The sequence below is a fragment of the Hibiscus syriacus genome, unplaced genomic scaffold (genome assembly GCF_006381635.1).
Source record: "Hibiscus syriacus cultivar Baekdansim isolate YM2019G1 unplaced genomic scaffold, ASM638163v2 tig00007387_pilon, whole genome shotgun sequence".
Taxonomy (NCBI): Eukaryota; Viridiplantae; Streptophyta; class Magnoliopsida; order Malvales; family Malvaceae; genus Hibiscus; species Hibiscus syriacus.
In genome coordinates, this window is record NW_024062136.1 from 5,001 (window position 1) to 31,971 (window position 26,971).

The following is a 26,971-nucleotide window of genomic DNA, read 5'->3' on the forward strand; positions in this document are numbered from 1 at the left end:
CTGAACCCTGAACCCTGAACCCTGAACCTGAACCTGAACCCTGAACCCTGAACCCTGAACCCTGAACCCTGAACCCTGAACCCTGAACCCTGAACCCTGAACCCGAACCCTGAACCTGAACCCTGAACCCTGACCCTGAACCCTGAACCCTGAACCCTGAACCCTGAACCTGAACCCTGAACCCTGAACCCTGAACCCTGAACCCTGAACCCTGAACCCTGAACCCTGAACCCTGAACCCTGAACCCTGAACCCTGAACCTGAACCCTGAACCCTGAACCCTGAACCCTGAACCCTGAACCCTGAACCCTGAACCCTGAACCCTGAACCTGAACCCTGAACCCTGAACCCTGAACCCTGAACCCTGAACCCTGAACCCTGAACCCTGAACCCTGAACCCTGAACCCTGAACCCTGAACCCTGAACCCTGAACCCTGAACCTGAACCCTGAACCCTGAACCCTGAACCCTGAACCCTGACCCTGAACCCTGAACCTGAACCCTGAACCCTGAACCCTGAACCCTGAACCCTGAACCCTGAACCCTGAACCCTGAACCCTGAACCCTGAACCCTGAACCCTGAACCCTGAACCCTGAACCCTGAACCCTGAACCCTGAACCCTGAACCTGAACCCTGAACCCTGAACCCTGAACCTGAACCCTGAACCCTGAACCCTGAACCCTGAACCCTGAACCCTGAACCTGAACCCTGAACCCTGAACCCTGAACCCTGAACCCTGAACCCTGAACCCTGAACCTGAACCCTGAACCCTGAACCCTGAACCTGAACCCTGAACCCTGAACCCTGAACCCTGAACCCTGAACCCTGAACCCTGAACCCTGAACCCTGAACCCTGAACCCTGAACCCTGAACCCTGAACCCTGAACCCTGAACCCTGAACCCTGAACCCTGAACCTGAACCCTGAACCCTGAACCCTGAACCCTGAACCCTGAACCCTGAACCCTGAACCCTGAACCCTGAACCTGAACCCTGAACCCTGAACCCTGAACCCTGAACCCTGAACCCTGAACCCTGAACCCTGAACCCTGAACCTGAACCCTGAACCCTGAACCCTGAACCCTGAACCCTGAACCCTGAACCCTGAACCCTGAACCCTGAACCCTGAACCCTGAACCCTGAACCCTGAACCCTGAACCCTGAACCCTGAACCCTGAACCCTGAACCCTGAACCCTGAACCCTGAACCCTGAACCCTGAACCCCCTGAACCCTGAACCCTGAACCCTGAACCCTGAACCCTGAACCCTGAACCCTGAACCCTGAACCCTGAACCCTGAACCCTGAACCCTGAACATGCGAATACGTAAATCGCAATGCGAATCTGTAAATCGCAACGAGATTATGACTATCGCAATATTGAATTTCAAATTCGCAACTCGATTTCTGAATTCGCAACAGGTTATTATTTCGCAACACAAATGTTTTGGGTATATAACTACGCAGCAGCAACAACTCATAACCTAAATCCCTAAATCGCAACTCATTTCATCTCCATCTATCACTCTCTCCGGTGACATCTGTTTCTATATCCAACGACATCCTTCCCCATCCGGCAACAGGTTTTAGTTTTGCAGCTCGTTTGTTTAGTAAATTAATTTACAATAATGAAATCATCTAATGTTGATCATGTTTGGATAGATTTGTGTTTTGGAGGGTCATGGGAGAATGTTCATGGTGTTTTACAATATATGTCTTTACCCATGAATCTTCAACTAAAACTATCATTAAAAAGTTAACTTATGAAACTCTAATGTTACGTGTTACAAATAATTTGAATTTAGATCCCCTAAGTGGATTTAGGCTATCTTATCAGAGAAATTGTAAAGTTTATTTGTTAACCGACAATGAAGATGTTGAACGATTCATTGCTTACATTATTGTTTCAAGTGATTATGTTACATTGTATGTTGTTGAACCTATAAGTAGTGAAGTTGGGTCAGTAGCGGGTAGTAATCAACTAAGTTTTTCAACCCCAGTTTATGGTGCTCAAAATTTAATAGTTCCACCACAATTTCATCACCAGGCAAATATTGTTTCACCACATTTCCAATATCAAACACAATCTCAAAACCCACAATCTTTCCCTAATTCAAATCCCAATCAACTTTCAGCACCAAATTCCGGTTTTCGTATTGACCAGTTAGACGATGATGAGCTAACAGAAAAAATTGTGAGTACTAGTCAGTATTCGAAATTTGATCTTGGTTAATACCCGGACTTTGATCTTGGTCAATACTCGGATTTTGATGATTTTTCAGAAGAAGAAACAGACCCTGCGTGTAATGATTTTGATATTGGTCAATACCTGAATTTTGATGATGAAACAACCGTTGCCGAGGAAGATGTTGTTGATGATAATGAGGAGGAAGTTACGACTGTAAATGAACATGTTGAACATCTATTCTGTAATTCATATAACACTGAAAAAGAAAAAGAAGAAGAAGAAATCCCCAAAGAAAAGTCCCCGAAGAAAATGCCACGGGAGTATAACTGGAATATGCCAGAATTACTTCAGATACCGAAAGAAGAGTTGGTAAAGATAGCAGTTGATTGTTACACAAAAATTATTCGTATCAAGAAAGATGATTGTTTTGATACAAAGGAAGACTTGAAGATAGCTTTGTATACGAAATGTGTGGAAGATGGCTATCAACTAAAAGTTAACAAATCAAGCAAATATCGTTTCGAAACAAGGTGTATGATTGACAAAAACTGTATGTGGCGTATGATTGCAAAGAGGATAAAAGATTGCGAAATGTTTCAAGTTATGACTTTTATTGATAAACATACATGTTCAAGAACCCAAGTTTTTCCTCACCATAGACAGGCAAACAAAAAGGTGTTGGGTGGTTTTCTGGCTGAGTTAATGTTTTTGAATGGTAGAGTATATAGGGGGCATGAAATTATGACTGACATGAATGCTCGGTTCAAGATTAATATCTCATATTCTCAAGCTTGGAGAGCCAAATGTTATGCCTTGGAATTATTGAGGGGGTCGCCAGAAGCATCGTTTGCCCAACTGTCGGCTTATTGTCACAATTTAAAGCTGAAAAATCCTGGGTCGGTAACTCATATCAAAACAGATAGAGATGGATGCTTTGAGTTGCTGTTTATCGCCATTGGTGCTGCGGTTAGTAAATCAATATAATTTTGTTGACTCATTTTTGTTAGTTACATGCATTTCACATTTAAATGATTATATTTCTTGTGTATATGATTTTGTAGATTCGTTCGTTTATTAATTGCATGCGCCCAGTTATTATAGTTGGCGGAGCACATTTAAAAGGTCGATACCTTGGAGTAAACTTATTAACAGTATCCATGGATGCTAACAATGGGATACTGCCAATAGCTTACGGGGTTGGCAAATCTGAAACCTCTGATTCATGGACATGGTTTATGGGGCATCTTAGGGATTGTATAGGTCCTATTAGCAATCTGACAATCATATCTGATAGGGCAAACTCAATTGACAACGCTGTTAGAAGGTGTTTCCCAGATGCTTTTCATGGACTTTGTGGTGTTCATTTGTATAGAAATCTAAAATCAAGGTCTGCTGGTATAAAAAATCACAAATGGACATACTGGAAGATTGTAAATGCTTATCGGGAAGTGGATTTTAATAAGCATATAAACTGTTTAAGACGTGTTTTCCCTCAGTGTGCTCAAACACTAGAAGATGTCGGATTTGAAAGATGGGCAAGAGTACATCAACTTGGAGCAAGATATGGTTTTATGACGTCTAATAGTGCAGAATCAATCAACTCTCTAAGTCGTCATTCCCGGAAATTACCCATTACTATGTTAATGGAGTTTTTTCGAGCCTCTATGCAACAGTGGTACTACAAGAAAAGAAACCATGCAGGTATTATTTCTTTAAATTCGTAACTTATCATATATTTTACTAAGTATTATTTATTTAAATTTATAGAAACATTGGAACATCGTGTTACACCATGGACAGAAAAAAAGATAACGAAACGTGTTGTGAAGTCAACGTCATGGAGAGTTGAACCATGTTCAAACACTTTGTTTGAAGTACTGGATAATAACTTAAATGGGCTTGTCGATCTAAATGCAAAGACGTGTAGTTGTATGAAATGGCAAACATCTGGTTATCCGTGTGGCCATGTTATAAAAGTTTCTCTTCATCTAAACCAAGATGATTCAAGCGCATACGTTATGGATTGCTACACTACAGAAGTATATCGACAGACCTATGGCGAGATTGTCTACCCTATACCAAATCCTTCTGAGTGGGACATACCAGATGACTTACAAACAGTTTTGCCACCAGCCATGGACAGAAGGCTACCTGGCCGACCAAAAAGTCACGATCGTATACCGTCTAAGGGTGAAGAGAAGAAGAGATCGACATGTAGTCGGTGCAAGGAAAGTGGTCATACAAGGTTGACATGTGGATCACCAGTGCCATCACAATCATCTTTTCATCTACCAAAATATGGATCCTCATCAAAATCCAAAGCTCATATGGTGTCAAGAAAAAGGCAATCAAAATCGCAATCATCTTTAAAATCCCAATCACAACCGGCTTCACCTTTTGGGACTGTTAACTTAGGTGATTTTTAAATGCAAACATTGTATTATGTGGATTTTATGTGTGAACTTTTAACATTTTCAGTTAGGCATGTATTAGTAACTTGAGTTTGAAAATTGCTATGATCTGTTCAGTTGTTATCACTTATTAGGCATTCATTTGACTATCGCAACACGGAAATGACGTTCGCAATCATCTTAATGTCTATCGCAACGCGGAAATTACTATCGCAACGAGAGAATCGCAATGCGAAATGAAAATCGCAACGTGAAAATCGCAACGCAGAAATGACTATCGCAACGAGGGAATCGCAATGCGAAATGAAAATTGCAACGCGAATTTAGTTTCGCGTTGCGATTTTAGTTTCGCGTTGCGATTTTAATTTCGCATTGCGATTCTCTCGTTGCGATTTTCATTTCGCATTGCGATAGTCATTTTTTCCTTCAACATAATGCAGATTGAAATCAACAAAATCAACCATTACATTTCAATCAATTAAACAAGAACAAATAAGAATTATGTTCACATCAATTAAACAAATCAACTTTTACAAATCAATTAAACAATCAAAAAATAAGCAATAATTCTTATTTCCTCATCTACTATTGAATCAACTTTTGCAGCCATACATCATTTTCACGCAGCTCATTTCTAAGATTAACCTGCAGAAACCAAACATTTGCTCAAACAACACTTTCTACACATCTAAACCTACAAACAGCAAATTATTGAATTCTAGGTACTTAACCAAACATTTTCAAACCAAAAAGCCTATAAACTTACCAATTGTTTATGGACATTTTCATAACGCGGATGCATGTAGGCAGCGTCTCGCATATATCGCTCTAGCCATAAAATGTTGAAACCACAAGCCTACTGCACCTCTATCTCTATCGGTGGGAGGTAGAAAATGTGTAATTTCTGTCGTCAAACGCTCCAAGCACATGCATACGAGAGGACCACAATCCCCTCTGGCTTCCTTCGTTTATTGTGGTGCAGTCTCGTCTCTGCTAACTGTAATATTGAGCTTCTTTGGCTTCTTGTTTCCAGAACGAGTCCAATAATTTATCGCATCCAAGAATTTAGCCAAATGAGAGCTCCATCCCTTAATAATATCTCTTAAATCAGCTAATGATATGTAATTTATCATGCTGTCATATACTATTGCCTTAAGGGATGGGAGCTGAAGCTCGACGAGAATCCAATGTTTACTTTCCAAAACAGGGATAAACACCTGCAATCATAAGTAATAATTCATTCATTTGCGCACTTATTTATGAATACCTTTAAACTCAACCTAAAATAAATACTAACCTTATCGACCTCCCACCATGCAGGATAAAGTTTAGCTTGTCCATTGCCCAAGGCAAATGATTCATCTCGTTGATTCTTCAAGTGAACGACGTTAAAAGACGTCGGCATAATTGTATATCGTGTATTTCTTTTATTTTTCTTAAGTTTCCTAATTATTAGAAGACGTGACACCCACGCATCGATATGCTGTTTTACAAAAAAATACATATATTAGTGACTTACATAAATTTAAAAAAAAATAATCAAATTGAAATATAAGAAAAATATAAGACTTACCCCTCCATCGAAATAGCCATTGTCTTCGACCCCTAATAATACGCCCCACCAAGACCGATCAAGTAACAAATAGATATCATCGTTGAGCTTGCATATATCAGTGAAACACCCCTGGCTCCGCTCATGTAGATAAAAATCAACTGCGGTCTTAGCCCAAAGGGTGTTATCCAGAATTGTGTCTGGTAGTTGTCTCCTCTCCACTTTAGATACCGGAATGGTACTGGCCGGTAACTCATACAAGAGCCAACTCTTATCCATCATGTCCGGCATGTCAGAGGGTTTCTCAAGAATATTACATATGACGCCAAGTGAATCGGGCTCTTGAATGATGGGAGGGACCTCTTCAACGATGACAGTGGCCTCTTGAACGGTGGGAGGGGACTTTCGAGGAATGATAGGGGCCTCTTCAACGATAGGAGTGAACTCTTGAGGGATGACAGGCGAGTCGGGCTTCTTCTTGCGGTATCTTCACACTATTGGGGTGTACGGAGACTTAATAGCACGTGCACGTCGTCTGATACGTGAACTCCGTCGTGCAAGAAAAACCCGACGTAAAGCATCCACCTTATCGGGCCGCTAAATAATTAAATACAAAAATCAGTAAATAAACAGACATGATATTTAAACAGTGAAAACAAAGACAAATACTAACTTCACAGTGTTAAAGAATAAATAGTTTAGCAGTATTGGCAGCAACCGAATAAATTTACTAAGCAATCTAAGTGAAATGGTTAATCTAAGTGAAATTACGAGTAAATTTATCATCAAGTTAAATATGGAAAATCTCAAACTTACCTCGTTGCGTAGAGTATGAACCTCATTCTGCAACGATACTACCATCTCACGTAGAGCGGCAACCTCACCACGTAAAGTAGACACCTCCACACGCCATGCACCATCGTTATCGCGTAGAGTACCGATCTCCTCACGCAAGGCATTGACCTCATCACGTAACTCCCTTGAATCATCCCATGGAGGTGGAGAACAAAGAGATAGAAGTCGTGGCATCTTTGCCGGTCGCCTATCATAAGGTGATGGTGGAGAAGAGGCTCGATGATGTGACGGGATAGGTGATGGCTCTCGTTGTAGAGGTGTATAGTCGGGTCGATCAGGTGATGGCTCTGGGTGAGGTGATGGCTCTCGAAGTGGAGGAAGGGGAGGCTGCTCATCATTCGTGCCATCAAAAAAATGCTGACTAGCTTGCCACCAATCAGTGGCAAGCTCAGCCTCCGTGGGTGTCAGTCTCTGTAATGGAGTGTTGGCCTCCTAAAAATATAAAAACTAAAACAAAGTTAAACGTCTACTATTAATAACTTGTTTATATATGATAGTATTTGTGTTAACTTACATTATTTATTGTCGCATATGGTATTAAGTCTTCCCAATCCAACAGACGGTTCCTCTTCCAGGAAATAGCCCTAGGAATATCATTTAAAGTTTTTAATGCATATGTCCGCATGCTGGGGAAAGCCTCGAATATCCAAATCTACAAACAATATAATAACAAACATTAGTAATTGTTAAATAATTAATTATAATTTTGAAAACATTATATAGAAATTCTTACCTTAAAGTCCCAAACAAAGTCTGACAAAGTGTATTTCGACCCATCGCCACGCAAACTTTTGCGGTCATCAAAGGCAGACGACAACTTAGTCCAGGTAGCTTTCCATATATACGAACCCCACGGAAACAGATTCCATGCATTTAGGTCCTCTACCAATAATATTAGCTCCTGAGGAATAGGTTGTCTGGCCTCTCTGCCTAAAAAGCCGGCATACACAAGTACTAGAAGGCATACTCGGACAACATCGACGTCATTCATCCGAGTAAAACCATCTTTCTTATTAAACAATTTCTTCAGGTCTTCGACGTGTAAGTTCGGCTTCTCTATTGACTCATTAGGAAAAACCCGGGATAACCATGATGGGCGGGTGATATGACGAGTGTACCGGCCTACATCATCGTGTCCGAATCGTAGACCAGTGATTAAGCAGAACTCCTTCCGCCCAAAACAAGTATACGCCGGTGGAAAATGAAATCATATCTCTTCCTCACCACGTTGTATACTATCGGGTAGATCGCTAGTCATGGTCTGAAGCCATAAATGGGTGAAATTAGCATCTCCACCCGGATGCTGTACTCTCAGCCATGGCTCGAAGCAGGTTTCCTCAAACAATTTTCTTTGTGCAGGTGAAAGCTTCGAAGTAATTGTAGTGGCTAGGCTAACTTTATTCCTTAATGTCAATGAAGCCGAAAAAAATTTCTACAAAAGCAATAAACATATCAAGTTAGATATACCAAAAACTACACTGTGAAGATATACCAAAAACAATAAACATAAAGAGTAGTAGTTTATTCTTGAAACTAAAATTTTCAACACTGTTTTGTCTTTTGGTTGAAATGAAAATCGCAACGAGAGAATGAAAATCGCAACGCGGAAATGACTATCGCAACGAGAGAATCACAACGCGAAATGAAAATCGCAACGAGAGAATCGCGTAGCGAAATAAAAATCGCAACGCGAAATGAAAATTGCAATGCGATTTTGGTTTCACGTTGCGATTATCTCGTTGCGATTTTCATTTTGCGTTGCGATTCTCTCGTTGCGATTTTCATTTCTCTCGTTGCGATAGTCATTTTCGTGTTGCGATTTTCATTTTCATGTTGCGATTTTAAGTTTAGAAACTATTCTTCTTCTGCAAATTGAAACTTTAATGGATTGTATTACTTCAACCAAAAGACAAAACAAAGACAAATACTAACTTCACAGGGTTAAAGACAAATACTTATCATCAATTTCAATATGAAAAACCTAAAATAATGCAAAAATTTCAAAATAAAAATAATTAAAAAAACTAACCCTCGGAGGTTGATTTTCCATTTCTGAATGATTGTGAGGGATTTCTGACCGTGAATGGTTGTGAGGGATTTCGCCGGAGATGGGGACGGAAATCTTTGGAGATGGGGACGGATTTCACCGTAGAGAGTGAGAGATGGAGATGGGACAGAGTTGTGATTTTTTTTAGGTTTTAGGTTATGAGCTGCGATTACGGGAGTGGACGGTTCAGTGTTCCGATAATTAATATTCATGTTTGGAATTTGAAAATAAAATACGTGTAGCGATTATAATGGCGCTTTAAAAATCGCGTTGCGATTTACGTATTCGCATTGCGATTTACGTATTCGCATTGTGATTTACGGATACGCATTGCGATTTACGTATTCTCGTTGCGATTTACAGATACGCGTTGCGATTTACGTATTGTCGTTGCGATTTACGGATACGGGTTGCGATTTTACGGATACTCGTTGCGATAGTCAGAATCGCGTTGCGATTTATATGTTCGCGTTGCGATTCTGGAAAATCGCAATGCGAATTTGTACTATCGCATTGCGATTCTTCATAATCGCGTTGCGATTCTGGAACTGATTTGCGATTCTAGAGATCGCGTTGCGATTTTTATTTCGCATTGCGATTTTGTTGGTCATTTTGGCAAATCCAAAAAAAGTTGGTTAAAATCGTATATTATAAGGCATTTTTGATCACTGAGGTTATTTTCTCATATAAATAAATAATATACAATAATGCTACTAAAAACTTTTGTAGCTATTAAATTTTTATTATTATACTTATAGATAGAGGAATGAGAAGAGATTGTTTACTTATAATATTCCTATTTATCAATTCATCTTTTGAAGAATTAGGAAAATATTGAATTTTCCTTTTAAAGAGACAATATTACAAATAAGATATAATTTAAAGAAATTTTATAATTCGAAGACACTCACACTAATTAGTATATTAAAACTTTGAAAAAATCTAGTTTACTCAAGTAAAATTGAAGGAGAAAAATGTTTACACCTCTTATATTATATTAATTTAGACACATTAAGATTAGAGAATGTGAGAGTAATCAAAAATTGTTCTCTATCTTATGAATTTATTTTAAAAATAGAATTTTGTATTGTATTATTACGATAACAAGTAAAAACATGAAATATACATGAACATCGTTAAAAATACCTCCCTAGATCAAACGGAGGAAAAAAAGTTTACCATATCTATGTTGTTACTCAATAGTCCACCCTTACAAAATAAAATCCCAAGACACAGCCAAAACCAGCAGTCATCACACTAATACATATCCTATGTTACCCACCTAGAAATCAACAATTCCAACAAGATTAGTTTTTCTCACACAAAGTTGGACCAAAATCATAACATCACTTAACCTGACTATTCAAACAACTTCCACAACTAAACAAAAAGCACGGCTAGGAAAATCCAAGAGATAATCTGCTACGAACTTACGTTGAAAGGGCCTCTCTAAACACCACAAACAAACACATCCGAATAGAAATTCTAAATAATTTATCTGCGGCAATACAAAATCCAGACCACCGACTACACCAGGCTGACTGCAACTGCAGAAACTGGATCAATTGAGGGTCGAACAACGATTCTGCTTGCTCTTGTATCCAAAGGAAGTATAAGCTTATGGCCATCAAACATCTCCCACCTCAGTTGGCAATACACAGATCCTCGTCGCAACCTGCTACCCCACAACAGCAAAGCATAAACTCTTTGACCAACATAACGCTCTCACGCATCAAGCCAGAGAAGAATATTTCAACCACAAGCTTCACTAGAAGGAATGTTATGGAGCACAAACAGTTAAAATCATTGCCATCTTCCTCTTCCGAACACCTGCAAACACAGAAGATAGACATCTTCCAAGAAATTCAATCAAAAATCCAATCAACCACAGCCATAAAACGATATAAAGCAGCGCTGCATACCTTCTTTTCTTATCAGAATAGAGCCACAAGAACTGAAAACAATTACCTCCGAAACGAAATGAGACCAAATGGAGAGAAGATGATGTCGCAGATGGAAGGGCATAACTCTGGCCACTTCCACTTACACCAGCACCTAAATCTCAAAATCGCTACCTCAAACAACTTCTCTTCATTCCAGCAGCTATTATTAAACCGAACATCGTTCCTGCAAATCCATATAGACCAGAAAAAAGCAAAGAAAGCTAAATTCCAGACCAGTTTACATGACTTAGTAATTGGGAATCCAAACCAGGATGAGAGAAGCGCTCAAACGTCACCTGGGCAAATGAAGTTGAGATTCCATATTGAGAACCATCTTTGCCAAGCTCGCCAAACCATCTCACAATGGGAGAAAATATGTGTTACGGTCTCTGTCTTTATGGCATAACACGCACACAAGATACCAAATTAGAAACACCCTGTTTTTCAATTTCCGTAAGGACCGGTAATCTATTTAGAATAGCACTCCAAATTAAAAACTCTACTTTCGGAGGGGCTAGGTTCGACCACATCTTCTCCCAGAAATTATCTCACTCGTCCTCCACAAACACTGCTTTGGAAGAAAAACTCCTTGGATTATAGACCCCATCCGAGGATCCCAACCACCGCAATCCGTCCTTCTCGATATTACATCGAGTCGCTTCGTTTAAAGTACTAATGAAGTCATCCCAAAAGCTAGTTTCCCAAGAGAAAAGGACCCTTCGAATCTCTATTTTCTACACCCACTTCCCTTCTATCTTTGATCCGAACTCGGCTACATTCCCCAATTTTTTAATCGCTAATCCGAAAATCCTTGAGAAAGCCTCTTTCAACGAAGGGAAGCTAGTCCAATATCCATTCCAAAAATCTATCAACTTTCCATCTCCTAAAGAAAGTCTTAGGTCCTTATTAAACAAATCATCATTTTCTCCCAAAGGTTGTATAATGTTTCTCCACACCAACATGTCGGCAATAAGAGTGTAGAAAGTTTAAACGTGGCAGGAAACAAAACAATAAAAAATATTATAGGCAACTTGGCAAATGAAAAATCAAAGTGTCGGCAGCCACACTTGAATGGAGCCAACATGCTTAACGTGGCAAAACAATAATTGTTGAAACAAGAGGCGGCGAGAGAATTTGAGAAGCTTCAAATAAGTCGGTTTAGTTTCCTATATATATGTATGTAATTTGTAACAAAGAGTGTGTGAGTGAGTGGAAGAAAAATACGAGTGAGAAGTGAGGAAAAATTAGAGAAAATTTAGAGAACTTAGCAAAGCTATATTTGTGAGTTTGTAAACTAGCCGTAGCTAGTATTGTAATATTGAGGTAGTGCATTGTAACATATTTTGTTTCGTATCAATAAAAAGTTCAAGTTATAAATTATCGTGAGCCCATCTATGCTTCCAACAAGTGGCCTCAGAGCTTGGTTCGAGTTCAACGTGGTAGAGAAGATGGCCAACATGATTCAACCACAAATCCCGAGATTGACAAAGACAAATTACGGAAATTGGAGCATTCTGCAAAAATATCTACAAGGTGCCGAAAAAGTAAAGAATGTATGCTTACAAACTCTCAGAGCTGAGTTTGAGATGTTAAAAATGAAAAATATAGAAACCATCGATGATTATATTAGTCATGTGAAAGCGGTCATGAATGAAATAAAAAGAAATGTTGAATCACTCGACGAGGTTAGAGTGATGGAAAAAATTTTGTGGTCATTAACAAGAAAATTTGATTACGTGATTGTGGCAATTGAAGAATCGAAAGATTTATCTCAAATATCGATCGATGAGCTTTTAGGTTCACTTCAAGCTCATGAGAAGAAAATGAAACAAAATGAAGATTGAGAAAATTTGGAGCAAGCTCTACAAAGCAAGATGAATGTCAACGAAGGAGAAGCTAGCAGCAGCTACACACGAGGTCAAGGAAATCGTGGCGGTTATCGTGGAAGATACAGAGAATGACAAGGAACTCGTGGACGTGGTGGTCGATCATATAGCACCGATTAAATGAGTGAAAACAATCCAACATCATGTCGTGGAAGAGGATTCAGAGGCCGAGGTAGAGGCAGATATCAACAAGGAAATAAATTCCAAGTACAATGTTATAATTGCAATAAGTATGGTCATTATAGTTATGAGTGTAGATCTGCTCTTAAACAAGAAGAAATAAATAACGTAGCAGCAGTTGAAGAAGAAAAAATTGAAAAATCTCATGTATTCCTCACTTATAAAGGAAATGAAGAATTCAAGAAAAAATATTTGGTATCTTGATAATTGTGTCAGTAACCATATGTGTGGTCAAAGGGAATTGTTTCTGAAATTAGATGAAACAGTTTATGGGCGAGTAACTTTCGGAGATGACTCGCACGCAGAACTAAAAGGAAAAGGCAAAGTCATGATTACTCAGAGAAATGGAGAAAATAAATACATTTCAGATGTTTATTATGTACCTGCTTTGAAAAGCAATATCATTAGTCTTGGTCAACTCCTGGAAAAAGGATATGAAGTGCAGATGAAGAATCGCTCGCTTGCTATCAAAAATAAAGAAGGAGAATTGATAGTCCAAGTTGATATGACTCAAAATCGTCTCTTTACAATTGATATCGAGTCGGGAGAAGTCAAGTGCATGAAGACCGCGATCAAAGATGATTCATGGCTATGGCATCTAAGATATGGACTCTTAGATTTTCTGGTTTGAAGCTGTTATAAAAAACAAGCATGGTGAAAGGACTACCAGAGATCAACCCTCCAAATCAATTATGTGAGGCTTGCATCAAAGGAAAACAACATAGACAAAGCTTTGAAGTTGGTAGATCCTGGCGTGCTCGAAGACCGCTGGAGATAGTACACACAGATATAGCCGGTCATTTTGATATACCATCGCTTGGAAGTAACAGATACTACCTAACTTTTATTGATGATTTTAGTAGAAAATGTTGGATTTACATATTGAAAGAAAAGTCAGAAGCACTGGAAAAATTGAAAGAATTTAAAGCAATGGCAGAAAAACAAAGCAGTCAATATTTGAAGATACTAAGATCAGATAGAGGAGGGGAATATATATCAAAGTTATTTGAAGAATTCTGCAAAGAGCATGGCATCATCCATCAGCTGACAGCCAGATACACGCCACAACAAAATGGAGTTTCATAAAGGAAGAACTGCACAATCTTGGACATGGCAAGAAGCATGATAAAAAGTAAGCAACTACCAAGAAATTTCTGCGCTGAAGTAGTTCGATGTGCAGTTTATCTATTGAACAGATGTCCAACAAAAAGTGTGAAGTATATGACGCCAAACAAATCATGGAGTGGACAGAAAAACCAGGAGTTTGATACCTCAAGATTTTTGGATGCTTTGCATATGCCCACGTTCCTGAATAGACCAGAAAGAAGTTTGATGACAGAGGAGAAAAATGTATTTTCATTGGCTATGGTGAAAGAAGCAAAGCTTACAGATTATATAATCCTCTTACCAAGAAGGTAATAATTTCAAGAGATGTCGAGTTCGATGAAGTAGACTATTGGAGGTTGAGCAAAGAGGAAAAGAAAGTTGAAGGACTATTTTTTAATGAAGATAAAGATGATGAACAAGTTGATGATCAAGGTCCTTAACAAAATGTACTATCATCGTCAAGCAGCAGCAGCGATGCCAGTAACATAATAGAAGATTCTAAAGCACCTCCCACAGAAGTTCGAAGATCTACAAGAGAGAAAAGAATGCCAGAAAGGTACAACGATTATGAACTAAATAATATTTCACTTTTCTGCTTACTTGTGAACAGTGATCCAATAACATACGAAGAAGTGGTTGAAGATGACAAATGGAGGAATGCAATGGATGAAGAAATTGCATCAATAGAAAGAAATGATAAATGGGAGCTAACAAGACAACCAGAAAGTCATAACCCAATTGGAGTAAAATGGGTTTACAAGACAAAGACCAATAAAGAAGGAAATGTCGAGAAGCACAAAGCGAGGCTAGTTGTCAAAGGCTATAAGAAAAGACAAGGAATAGACTATGATGAAGTGTTTGCTCCAGTAGTAAGGATAGAGACCATCAGACTTCTCACAGCAGTCACAACACAAAAATGATGGAAAATTTATTAAATGGATGTGAAGTCGGCATTTCTAAATGGCTACCTAGAAGAAGAAGTTTATATTGAGCAACCACTTGGATACATTAAAAAGGGACATGAAGACAAAGTTTACCGATTGAAGAAAGCATTATATGGTCTGAAGCAAGCCCCGAAAGCATGGAACACGAGAATTGATGAATATTTCCAAAGAAATGGGTTCATGAAGAGTTCATACGAGCATGCCTTATACACAAAGAAAAATGAAGATGGTGATATCATGATCGTGTGCTTATATGTGGATGACATGATTTTCACAGGAAATAATCCAGGTATGTTCAATGATTTTAAGAAAGCTATGACTAAAGAATTTGAAATGACAGATATTGGAGAAATGTCATACTTCCTTGGAGTTGAAGTAAAGCAAATGCAAGAAGGAATATTTATATCACAAAAGAAGTATGCAGAAGAAATTTTAAGAAAATTTAGAATGGAAGATTGCAAGCCAGTAGCCACTCCAGCAGAACCAGGAATCAAATTAATTGTGAATTCAACAAGAGAGCAAGTAAATCCGACGTTGTTTAAAAGCATCGTTGGAAGTTTAAGGTATCTAACTATCGCACGACCAGACATAACATACATTGTGGGATTTGTAAGCAAATTCATGGAGAATCCAAAACAAGATCATTGATTGCAGCAAAAAGAATCCTTAGATATGTCAAAGGTACAACAGATCATGGTTTGTTTTACACGTATTCAAAAAATTCAAAGCTGGTTGGTTATTCTGATAGTGACTATGGGGGAGACTTAGACGATCGAAAAAGCACAACTGGATATCTATTTCATATCGGCTCTGTAGCATTTTCATGGTCATCAAAGAAACAACAAACGGTAGCTCTTTCAACATGTGAAGCAGAATACATAGCTGTAGCAGCGTGCACTTGTCAAGCAATGTGGTTAAAAAATATTTTGAACGAGCTAAATGTGGCATAAGAAGAACAAACTACAATCTATGTCGACAACAAGTCTACAATTTCCCTTGCTAAGAATCCAGTCTCCCATAACTGAAGCAAGCATATTGATACAAAGTATCACTTTATACGAGAGGGGGAGTGTTGGAAATTCAATCGACTCAAATAAGACTAGCAAACATTTTCATAAAACTATTGAGAGTAGATATATCCAACCGACTCAAAGAAAAGCTCGGAATGAAAAGTCGAGTTTGAGGGGGAGTGTTGGAAATTCAAACTCAACAACACGTCGGCAAGAAGAGTGTAGAAAGTTTAAACGTGTCAGCAAACAAAACAATAAAAAATATTATAGGCAACTTGGAAAATGAAAAATCATAGTGTCGGTAGCCACACTTGAATGGAGCCAACATGCTTAACGTGTCAAAACAATAATTGTTGAAACAAGAGGCGGCGAGAGAATTTGAGAAGCTTCAAATAAGTCGGTTTAGTTTCCTATATATATGTATGTAATTTGTAGCAAATAGTGTGTGAGTGAGTGGAAGAAAAATACGAGTGAGAAGTGAGGAAAAATTAGAGAAAATTTATAGAGCTTAGCAAAGCTATATTTGTGAGTTTGTAAACTAGTCGTAGCTAGTATTGTAATATTGATGTAGTTTCAGTGTAACGTATTTTGTTTCGTATCAATAAAAAGTTCAAGTTATAAATTATCATGAGCCCATCTACGCTTCCAACAACACCTACGTCGAGTTATTGGAGGTAGTTTAAAATGGGATTAGATAATTAACCTCATAGTCATGTTTAGCTACAACAACTCTTCTCCGCATTTTGTCAGTTTCTCGACTAAATCTCTAAACCCACTTGTTCAGGAGGGAATAATTCTTTAATTTCTTACGAATCTTTAATTTCATGGATTGTGTTGTGACTTGTGAAACATATAAGTATATAATTTATATGTTTGATAATGATTCTTTAAAATTATGTGAAATTAAGAGTATGTAAAATTAGAGGTTACTAAAACTGATAAAAGAAATTATTTTAGTAAAAGTTTTTTTACATAGATAAGTTTTAGTATTGAGATGATTCTTGAAATAACTCTCTTGTCACAAAATTTGATAAAAGGAAACAATGTTTTCAATTTATGAGAATGATAAAATTATTGAGAGTTTCTCTTGATCTAGACTTTACGTGATTAATAGATTGTTGTAAAAATACCCATAACCTGAGGTTTAAATCTTAACTCTTTAAAATTTATAATGATTTATTGATTACAATTTATCAAAAAATATCCTACAATCTTAAAAGGATAACTGATAATGAAATGATAAACTTCTTGGGGGGTATGCGTTTATTTTGGGTAGAGCAATTTTTGTGAAAGCTTGTAAAATTCATTTTAGTAGCTCTACTATAAAGTCTGACATGATAAGCTTTGATTTAGCTAGGCAAGAGGCTTGATGTGTTAGAAATCTATATTGTTGAGAATCCTTAAGAGAGGAAAATTTTACATCCTCTGTATTTTTACGTGACTCGTAATATATTATATAAATGATTTTAAACCAAGGTTGTAATGATAACAGAAGACATGAGTCTGTGAAAGAAAAAGATAATACTTATATGGAACTAAGAGAGGATTTAAGAAATTTTTAACATAAGAGTTAAAGACAACAATGATTCGTAATTTATCGAGGGGGATGTGTTGTAAAACCCATTTGGTTGAGGAATCCATGGTGGATACTCAACTTAGGTTTTTAAGTTTCATGTGGTCAAACTAAGCCATGGAAAGACTCATAGTATACATCCTTACCTATCCCTATGGAAAATAATTTACATGCATGGTTGAACTTTTATTCTTAATGGATTCATAGCTCAAGTTTTGGGTGATTCTAGTGAGAATGACTTGATGAATTCATTTATGTAAAATGATGAGCTTTACACTCTTAATGAATTTATAATCCTTGGTTTGAGTGATCATAGTGAGACAGACTTGATGAATTTACTGGCCCGATATATTGAGTTTTATGCTCTTAATGAGTTCATAGCCCATGATTTGGGTGGTCCTTGTTGAGAATGACTTGATAAATTCACTGAATTGATAGGGCGAACTATTAAATGTTTTTTATAAGTTCATATCCCAAGCTTTGGGTGGTCCATGTGAGACAGACTTGATGAATTCACTGAATCTAAAAAAAGAGAGGTTGAGCTTTCTAAATGATTTTGATGATTTCATACCCTAATTTGGGTGGATCATATTAAGATAGATTTGATGAAATCACCTATGTAAGTATATAGTATTAGCCATCTACTATGAAAGACTTTAGATAATCTTTCTAGAGCACTTAGCATCCTAAGGTATTTTTGACTAAATTTGTTGATATATCACGAAACTCACTTGGTGAAGAGATTTGACATGTTCTGTGAATTTACTCATATTTTAACAAGTTACGGATTTATTTACTTGTTAAGAGAAAAATTGTTCATTTTATTATGTATTAGTTCTAGACATGTTCACTAGTATTTAATGGGTTAATTTTGTTGTTGATCTTTCCTCGTTTTTTAAAATAAGTAGATCTTTGCATTAGTAGGAGATTATTAGATAAGCAAATAAAATATATACTCTTATTTATTTTAAATAAGATTTTATTTCTAAATATAGTACATATTAGTGTAGCGATTGAGATTTTATGATAACCTGTTTTATAATATTTATTAATTTACCAATGAATTTTTTTACAATTACAAGCTACAAGTTCATTATTTTACAACAACAAAAAAGTAGTTGGATGGTTTTCAATATTTCCTTCTTGGAAAAATATTGTGTCGAAGCGAGCAGCACAAGTGAGTTTCACTTCCTCACTTCGGATGTACGAAGTTTCAATGGCGTATCTAGGTCTAGGCTTACCAAGGCCATGGCCCACCCTATGCTAAAAAAAGGGTAAATTACTTATTTAGTCATCCACTTATTATTTAGATTCTATTTTGATCATCCAAATATTATTTATTTTAAACCATATTTAACATTACGTTTTGGTTCTGTTTTGGTCACTAGTCTTTAAAAAATTAATGGTGATATTGGCGTGTCGTTATAAGATACTGCCACGTCAGGATTGAAAAATAATTAAAAACAATATCATGTTAGCATCAATGTTAGTTTTTTAACAGCGTGTGACCAAAACAGATCTAAAATGTAACATTAGATATTATTATTTAAATTTAAAAATAATCTCGAGTAAACAAGTATATTTAGTCGGTTGGTCAAACTGCTCATCTTTATTCCCTTATATTCCCTTAGGTCATAGGTTTTAGACTCACCAGGAGCACTCTCATTTCTTATCCTAGAGTCGCCCTATTCCTCCCCTATATGTCCCCAAAAATATCGGATATGTCCCAAAAGTCTCTCTGACGTACCCAATTAATTTTAGTTGTACCCCTTAAATAGAAGGCATCCTGGTTAGGGCCGTAAACGAGCCGAGTTGAGCTCAAGTATTGTTGAGCTCGACTCGAAAACTTTGAAATTGAGCTTGACTCGACTTAAAAATTCGTGAGCCTAAAATTTTCAAACTTGACTCGAACTTGAACATGAATCTTAAGTATATTTATATTATAATTTTAAAAAAAAATCAACACACAAATGTTAATATTATGAATAATTTTATTTTTTTAAAATAAAATTTTGATATATTTTCTTCGAGTAGCTCGTGAACTTTTCGAATCGAATATGAAGTAGTTTATTTCGACTCGTAAAGAATTCGAGCCGAATATTTATCAAACTTTGACTAAATCCGTCTCGAATTACTCGCGATCTTACTCGTCTTATTTAGAGGTCTAGTCCTAGTGTATACCCAAGTTGTACTCATCTAATCCCAAGAATGTATTGTTTACGTAATACTGTATTTAATTATCGTACCTTTACTACATAAATTAAGGATAACAAAATATTGATGTGACGTTAATCAACCCACGTGACAATCGTTGTGCCACACGAGAAAAAGGATGCTACAGATGAGAAAAGAGTTTCTTCAGATCTGCCTCTTCAGCTTGATCTTCTACCTTTCTCTCATGTTTCTCGTCCCCAGCTTCACCTTCTTTTGCTCACTAAAATCGTGAGGACCGGGAAGAAGATTTGATGTGAACAGATTGACGACGGAGGAGGAGGAAGGGGCGACGCTTTCATCACCCAACAGTGCGATGCCTTCATTTCAGATGACCTTTGGGATAAGAAATGGGAGCAGAAGAGGCAAGAGAGGGATGAAGCTGGAAATAATTGAAACAGAAAGAGCAAACACAAAAGGTTGATTAACGTACATAAACTGGAAATAAATAGTCAATCTTAACAATCAAATCAATAATTTTAAAATACCAATGAGAAAAAAGAAAAAAAATTACTAAAACATGAGTATCAACCCTTCAAAATAAAATGCTACAAAACTAAAATATATACTTGAAGAAGAACCAACCCTTGCTGACAGGAGTCTTCAAACTTTGTTTTTAATCGATTTAATTGACCGAAATGAAATTTATTTCGGTTAATTTTAGGTTCGGTATGTTAACGGTTAATGATTTTTTTAAATTTTAATTATCGATTAATTTGATTTGAAATCGGTCGATTAATTAAATTAACCAAAAAATTTAAATATTTAATATATTATTTATATATTACTTAGCCTTATGAGTGTTTAAACTTCGATTTTAACCAAATTAATCAACCAAATTAACCGAAAATATAAAATATTTAATATATAATATATATTATTTATAAATTTCAGTTAATTTGGTTAACCAACTGATTAACCGAACTTTATTTGGTTCGATTAACAGTTAAAAGAAAAAAATCGATTAATAAATTTTGGAAATTGGGTTCGATTGAATAATTGAACCAACCGATTTAACAACCCTACTCACAGGCAATGAAAGTCACTTAATCGAAAGCAAATCCATCATTAATTTTAAGGGTAAAGTATATAAATAGTCCTTTAATTATAAGATATTATTTTGTTGAGTCTCCCAACTATTAAAAGTTATAAAATAGTTTCCCAACTATTGAGAGTTGTTTGTTAAGTCCCTTGACTATTAAAAGTTACAAAATAATCACCTGACTATTCATTATGTTTCAAACATGTCATTTTCAATTAAAAAATTAACAACAATATGAGTTGGACGATAATCTGCTGACTGAGTTATGATAAAATTTGATCTCATAATCTCAAATGACTATCATATATTGGTCAGCATGTTACGTCAAGCTCAAACAACAGTTAACTTTTTAATGGAAAAAGACGAGTTTGTAATATAATGAATAATCGGGTACCAATTTGTAACTTTTAAAAGTTGAGGGACACAACAAAATAACTCCAAATAGTCAGCGGACTAATTGTCGGACTAAAAAAAAGTTCGGAAGTAAAATCATCTTGGCATAATCGCTTGAGATCACAAGGACCCTACTCATATAGGACCGGTTAGGACTTAGGACTAGCCTACTTACCATATGAAATCTTCGCTCTCAACTCTCAAAGTTATATGCTCAAATATTCGACTAATATATATATACAGTAGGATGATGGAAGCACAACTTCTTTCTTTTTTTTAAAAGTTGAGTTGAGATAAATGATTTGGGTATTAGCAGGCACATCCTCCAGACTCTTGATGCGACTGAGATGCATTTGTGTTGCTAGACTTAAGGTTGACATCCACCATGTCTTCGTTCTTTGTTGAAGAAAGTGTTTCCATTCCAGGTAATGCAGCTGCTATCTTCCGAAATAGAGCCTGTATAAGTGATCAACAAAGAGTGAGACCCAGCAAGCTGCAGGGAGAGAACACTCGTATAAAGCACACAAATATCAGCCGACGGTGCAACGCAGGACTGGAGATCCATGCATATGAACAAAATTTTAGCTAAGACTGCATCCACTAAATATGAAAAATTGATCATCCAACCATATGTGATTCATCGCTAGTTAATATTATCCCAAAACAAAAACACAACCAGAAGGTTTGACATGGATCCTAAGCACGACAATTTTCATCAGCAACAGATACAGTCCATGTATAGGTTACCATTTTACCTTGATATTGAAGCCAGCCTTGGCACTAGCTTCAATAAACAAAACATTGATCTCACGAGCCTTGGCTTCTCCTTCCTCTATCGAAACTTGCCTGTCAAATCAGCCATGAAATCAAACAATGACAGATATGTCTCAACAAGTTCCCTTCTTCAACTTCGCCGCAAAGCAACAATTACAAACTAATATTGCTGATAGAATTGTAAACTAGAAAGAAAGGCAATCAATCTTTCTTCTTCAACAATAAAGCTGGTCACCAGTGATGATAAGTTAACATTACCTTTTGTCCACAAGATCTGTTTTGTTCCCAACAAGCATAATGATTACATCACTTCCCCGTTCAGCACGCACTTCTTCAATCCAATTTGAAGTATTTAGGAAGGACTGCCTGCCTACAACCATCAAAACTAAAGTTGGTAAACTTCACCCACTTTTATGAAGCAAATGAATATGCGAGATTGCATTTTACGAATTGGCAATGTATTACCCGCACAATCATGCATGAAACATAATTTCGACCAAGAAAATGTACGATGAGGTAGGAAGGTGGATTATATAGCAGAAAACACAGATAAAAGAGGACACACTTGCTACATCATAGACAATGACTGCCACCGAGGAATCCCTAATGTAACTTGGAATAAGACTCCTGAATCTTTCCTGTCCTGCAGTATCCCTGCAGTAAATATTAAGCATGCAAAGATCAAAGATGCTACTCTTTTCAAATCAAGCAGGACGCCATCTCAGAAATATTTGAAACCAATTTTATTTTCTCCTTCTTTCCAATCAACATAAAAAATAATGCAGCCTTTTGAGATAATCCAAAATTCAAGTAGTAATAACTAATTACATGCTAAATATCAGTATAATAAAAATAATTCTCTACCAAGGCTGGAATCCGACTAAACCAACTGCATAACGGAGCAAGATCTGGAGGAGTATAACAATAAACATACAAGGAACCAGAATCTATACTGGTATAAATTTGCAAGCAAAGTTAGAAAGGCCCATAAAATTTGAGAATAGAATGAAGAATGACAGACAGTCGATGTCTTACCAAAGCTGCAATCGAACTGTTCGATCCTCGAGGTACATTGTTTTCGATAGAAAGTCAATACCAATGGTTGCCTGGTTAACGAATGAGAGACAAATTTCAGAAACGGGAACAAACAAAATCTGGCAGAGGCAGGGAAGTTGGGCAAACTTAACGAAATCTAAAACGTACCCAAAAAAGGTATCAGATCCAGGCCAGGTGTTAAGAAAGTCTACAATTGGGTGAAACCCAAGCGGATCGTAAATAATTTACATGAAAGAGTATAATGAAAATACCTGGTAATTATTATCGAATTTATCATACATGAAGCGACTGATGATACTAGTCTTCCCCACAGATTGATCACCCAAGAAAACCAGCTTGTATTTCGCCAGAGCTGAAACTGGGGCCATGGTGATTGAGAGATGTGAAAATGATTTCTAGAGATAACAACTATTTATTTCAAAATTTAGAAAAGAAAAAAAATACTAACAGATAAAAGATGTCAAACATTTTTAAATTTTCAAACGCTTACAACTTGATCCTTCCATTATTCCAAACTTGCGAAAATGGCCTCCTAACTTATCATGGTTCCATAATGATCCAAACCTCAATTCCAAGGCATGAAAATCATCCTTAAATCCAATATAATCCCTAGGACATTTTTATTAAAATTTTCCAATTATTCCTCTTTATGGCTGAAAATTACAAAATAGTCCCCTAATAGTCTCCAATTTGTTTTCAAGCTCGAATCATCATCTCACATTCATTTATAATCAAACCCAACCATTCTAAATCAATCCTAAATCCAATGTCTCATCACACTAATAATAAAATTCAGTATGGGACCATGACTTTCTCATTTTTGCTCATGTATCCTTCTAATTTCCAAAATTTACAAAATGGTCCTCTAATTTATTCATACTTCAATTTAATCCAAAGCATGATTTCAAGCACATAAGATCACTTACATAATCATTATAATCCCTTAAGAAATTTTTGGAAAATTTTCCAACAATTTTTCTTATAGGCCGAATACTTTAAATCTTTACTAAATAGTTCCTAAATTTGTTTCAAGCTCAATTTCAACCATTCCAATTTATTTTCATATCAAATACACTTCAAACTCAACATTTCTTCATGAAAAACCTTAGTGGTCAAACCTTATTCATGAACTTCTACTTGATTCCAATCAATTTTCATGCTTGATTATACTTCCATAACACTCCTAAAATCAAAATTTAATCTTATTTCAACCAAATATAACTTTATCTTCAACCACCATAGATACCCACTTCACCATTTAAGCATGAAACAATGAAATACCTCTATCAATTTATAGAGAATTAAGTGTAGAACATTTTCTTATTTCACACATTAGTCCAAATTCTCACTAAAATAGACCAAAAATGAAAAAGAAAACCTTGTTCACCATAACTATGGAGTCACGGCAGGTTTATGGAGAATAGAAGAGTTCTCTTGAAATTTCTTACAAAATATCTCCTTAAAAAAACCCAATTTAAAATGAATTAAAATTTATTTTAGCTCAAAAGTCAAAATTACCCTTAATGAATCTTAATTTTTACCACAATTCCATCCTTTTATCTCCATTTCAATATCCTTATATAAACATAAAAAATCTCATTTATCAATTTCCACCTTTGCCCTCCTAATTTTCTAAAAATTCAATTTGGTCACTAAATTTCACTATTCCACTTTAACATGGAAATTCCTCCAAATTTCACTAATTCAAATCAAATTCCACTAATTAAAAATATCAATATAATATTTCTAGCCCCAAACTACAATCCTTCAAACTTTTTAAAGAATTTTAATTCAATATGATTATTCAAATATTTTATTGATATTTATCGCTTAATAAATTTTTATACAAACTCCAACTCAAAAATCTGAAACCCATTATAATTCCATTATTGGACTGAACCGCTCATTTACAAACTCAAAATATACTTTTTTTGAAAATTTACATTTTTAATCATGTTCTTTTACAAATTTACACTTAGATCCTCATACTTTCGAAATTTACTTTTCGGTCAGTAATCCAAAATTTGGGATATTAAAAATCCGCCTCATGAAAGCTCTCGATGTTACTATTCTACCGTCTTGAAATTGCTTCTTAATTACGTACTTTATAAGCTACTGCCAACTCAGTTTGCTACTGTCATACAGGTTGATAAGCTTCCATATTTTCAAGTGCTTTTGCTGCTCACCTAGCCTTCAAAAAAGTTGCTTCACTTTTGCCACATCATTGTTAATAATCACTTACTTGCCTTGTCAAAAATTTCTCTTATTTTCCACCTTAATTTTTAAATATTTTTGTTGCCACGTTTTTAGCTTCACTAATATTCTATGTTTTGCTTAACATGCTAGAAAACTCTTGTCTAGAAAGTTGTTGCCACCTTGCCAACGTACAAGTTGTTGGTTCTTCCATTTAAGCTACTTGTGTTGCCATTTTAATTCTCCAATTGGCCATTTTAATTACCATGAAATTCTTGCCGACATAAATAAAATATCAGATTTGAATTCTAACAATCTCCTTTAAATCTGATTTTTCATTTCAAGCTTTTCTTTGAGTCCGTCAAATAATCTCCTTTCAATGGTTTCGTAAAAATGTTTGCTAGTTGATCTTCAGTTTTCCAATATATTAACTTCATATTTTTATTCTTCACTTGTTCTCGTATAAAGTGATATTTTGTATCGATATGTTTACTTGACTATGAAAGATTAGATTCTTTGCAAGCCTAGAGCATCTCTTTTGTCCGATAAAATAATCTTGTTAGTATCGGTAAAAATGATTTTTTTCCTCTTGATCGGCTATTGTGGGAATTCCTGAATCTAAAAAAACTATTAAATTTAATTTAGTATATTAAGAGGATGAAAAAAATTTGAACGGTGTCCTAATTCAAGTTTATTCAGCAACATCTCATGCTATTTCGACTTGAATCTAGCTTTATAGTTTATACACAAGTCAAATAAAAGTTAAATCCCTTTTTCGAGCTTTTCCCTTGTATATGAATGATGCAGCGGTTTCAAAGTTTATTCACCAACACCGCATTACTTGAATCGTTATTTCACCATGCAATTACTACTCACAGTATTAACGTAAGCGACATTCTAACTACAGATGTACTCGGATATACCAATAAATAATAATATTACATTTGTAATCCTTACTTTACCATGCAACTACAAGGCGTATTGACACAAGAGGCATTCTAACCACATATAAACATTCGAGCCAATGTCCCACTTAAACCGGAGAAGAATTATTAGTTGCTTTTTCTTTATCATACCCGCTTAATTATTCAAACACACTTCACCTCAACATTTATTCAGCATAAATACCCCGTCTTTTCATGAACTGGGGCATACTAATGGTAGTATTCCACCAGCTGAACTATTCAGACAATACCCAAATGCTACAGCATTTGACGTACATTGTCAAAAGACTGTAACAAGAAACAAACAGGAATGGATTGAAGGCGGCTTAGATTATATGATCTACTCATAGATCCAGGGGTGAAGGCTGCTTTGCCAGTTAACAGCGCAATATGAGAACCACAAGGAAATTTCCTTCCTTGCACTCTCAACTGAATCACTACCATGAATCACATTCCTGCATCCAACACATTGTCATGGAATAGTATTGGCTCATACGTCATTAGCATAACGAGTAAGCTCAAAATGGCAAGCATTCAAAGTAAAGAAAGGCAACACTCGATATACCTTCCAATGTCAATTGCAAAGTCACCACGAGCGGATTCAGCTGGATTTGTTGCTCGAATAATCTTGCGGCCTGTAGTAACAACATTCTTACCCTCCAATATC

At 36.2% G+C, this 26,971-nt stretch overlaps 2 protein-coding genes across 3 annotated transcripts; both read right to left on the reverse strand.

Moving 5' to 3' along the window:
* Nucleotides 1–10,187: 10,187 nt before the first annotated feature.
* On the reverse strand, nucleotides 10,188–11,961 carry LOC120201481. Of its 2 annotated transcripts, none has more exons than XR_005523656.1 (3): nucleotides 11,288–11,961; nucleotides 10,971–11,175; nucleotides 10,188–10,878 (listed from the first exon to the last, which is right to left on the reverse strand). XR_005523656.1 is itself a non-coding variant. In XM_039202081.1 (3 exons), the coding sequence occupies exons 1-3, from the start codon at nucleotides 11,323–11,325 to the stop codon at nucleotides 10,692–10,694; spliced, it is 384 nt and encodes a 127-aa protein (XP_039058012.1). In that variant the 5' UTR covers nucleotides 11,326–11,960; the 3' UTR covers nucleotides 10,188–10,691. The 2 variants fall into 2 exon arrangements, 1 of the variants encoding a protein (XP_039058012.1); XM_039202081.1 differs by having other exon boundaries at nucleotides 11,017–11,175; nucleotides 11,288–11,960.
* A 9,598-nt stretch (nucleotides 11,962–21,559) lies between these two features.
* On the reverse strand, nucleotides 21,560–23,552 carry LOC120201479 (ras-related protein RABH1b-like). Its single transcript, XM_039202079.1, has 6 exons — nucleotides 23,419–23,552; nucleotides 23,147–23,217; nucleotides 22,677–22,765; nucleotides 22,370–22,481; nucleotides 22,093–22,183; nucleotides 21,560–21,793 (listed from the first exon to the last, which is right to left on the reverse strand). The coding sequence occupies exons 1-6, from the start codon at nucleotides 23,533–23,535 to the stop codon at nucleotides 21,647–21,649; spliced, it is 627 nt and encodes a 208-aa protein (XP_039058010.1). The 5' UTR covers nucleotides 23,536–23,552; the 3' UTR covers nucleotides 21,560–21,646.
* Nucleotides 23,553–26,971: the final 3,419 nt, after the last annotated feature.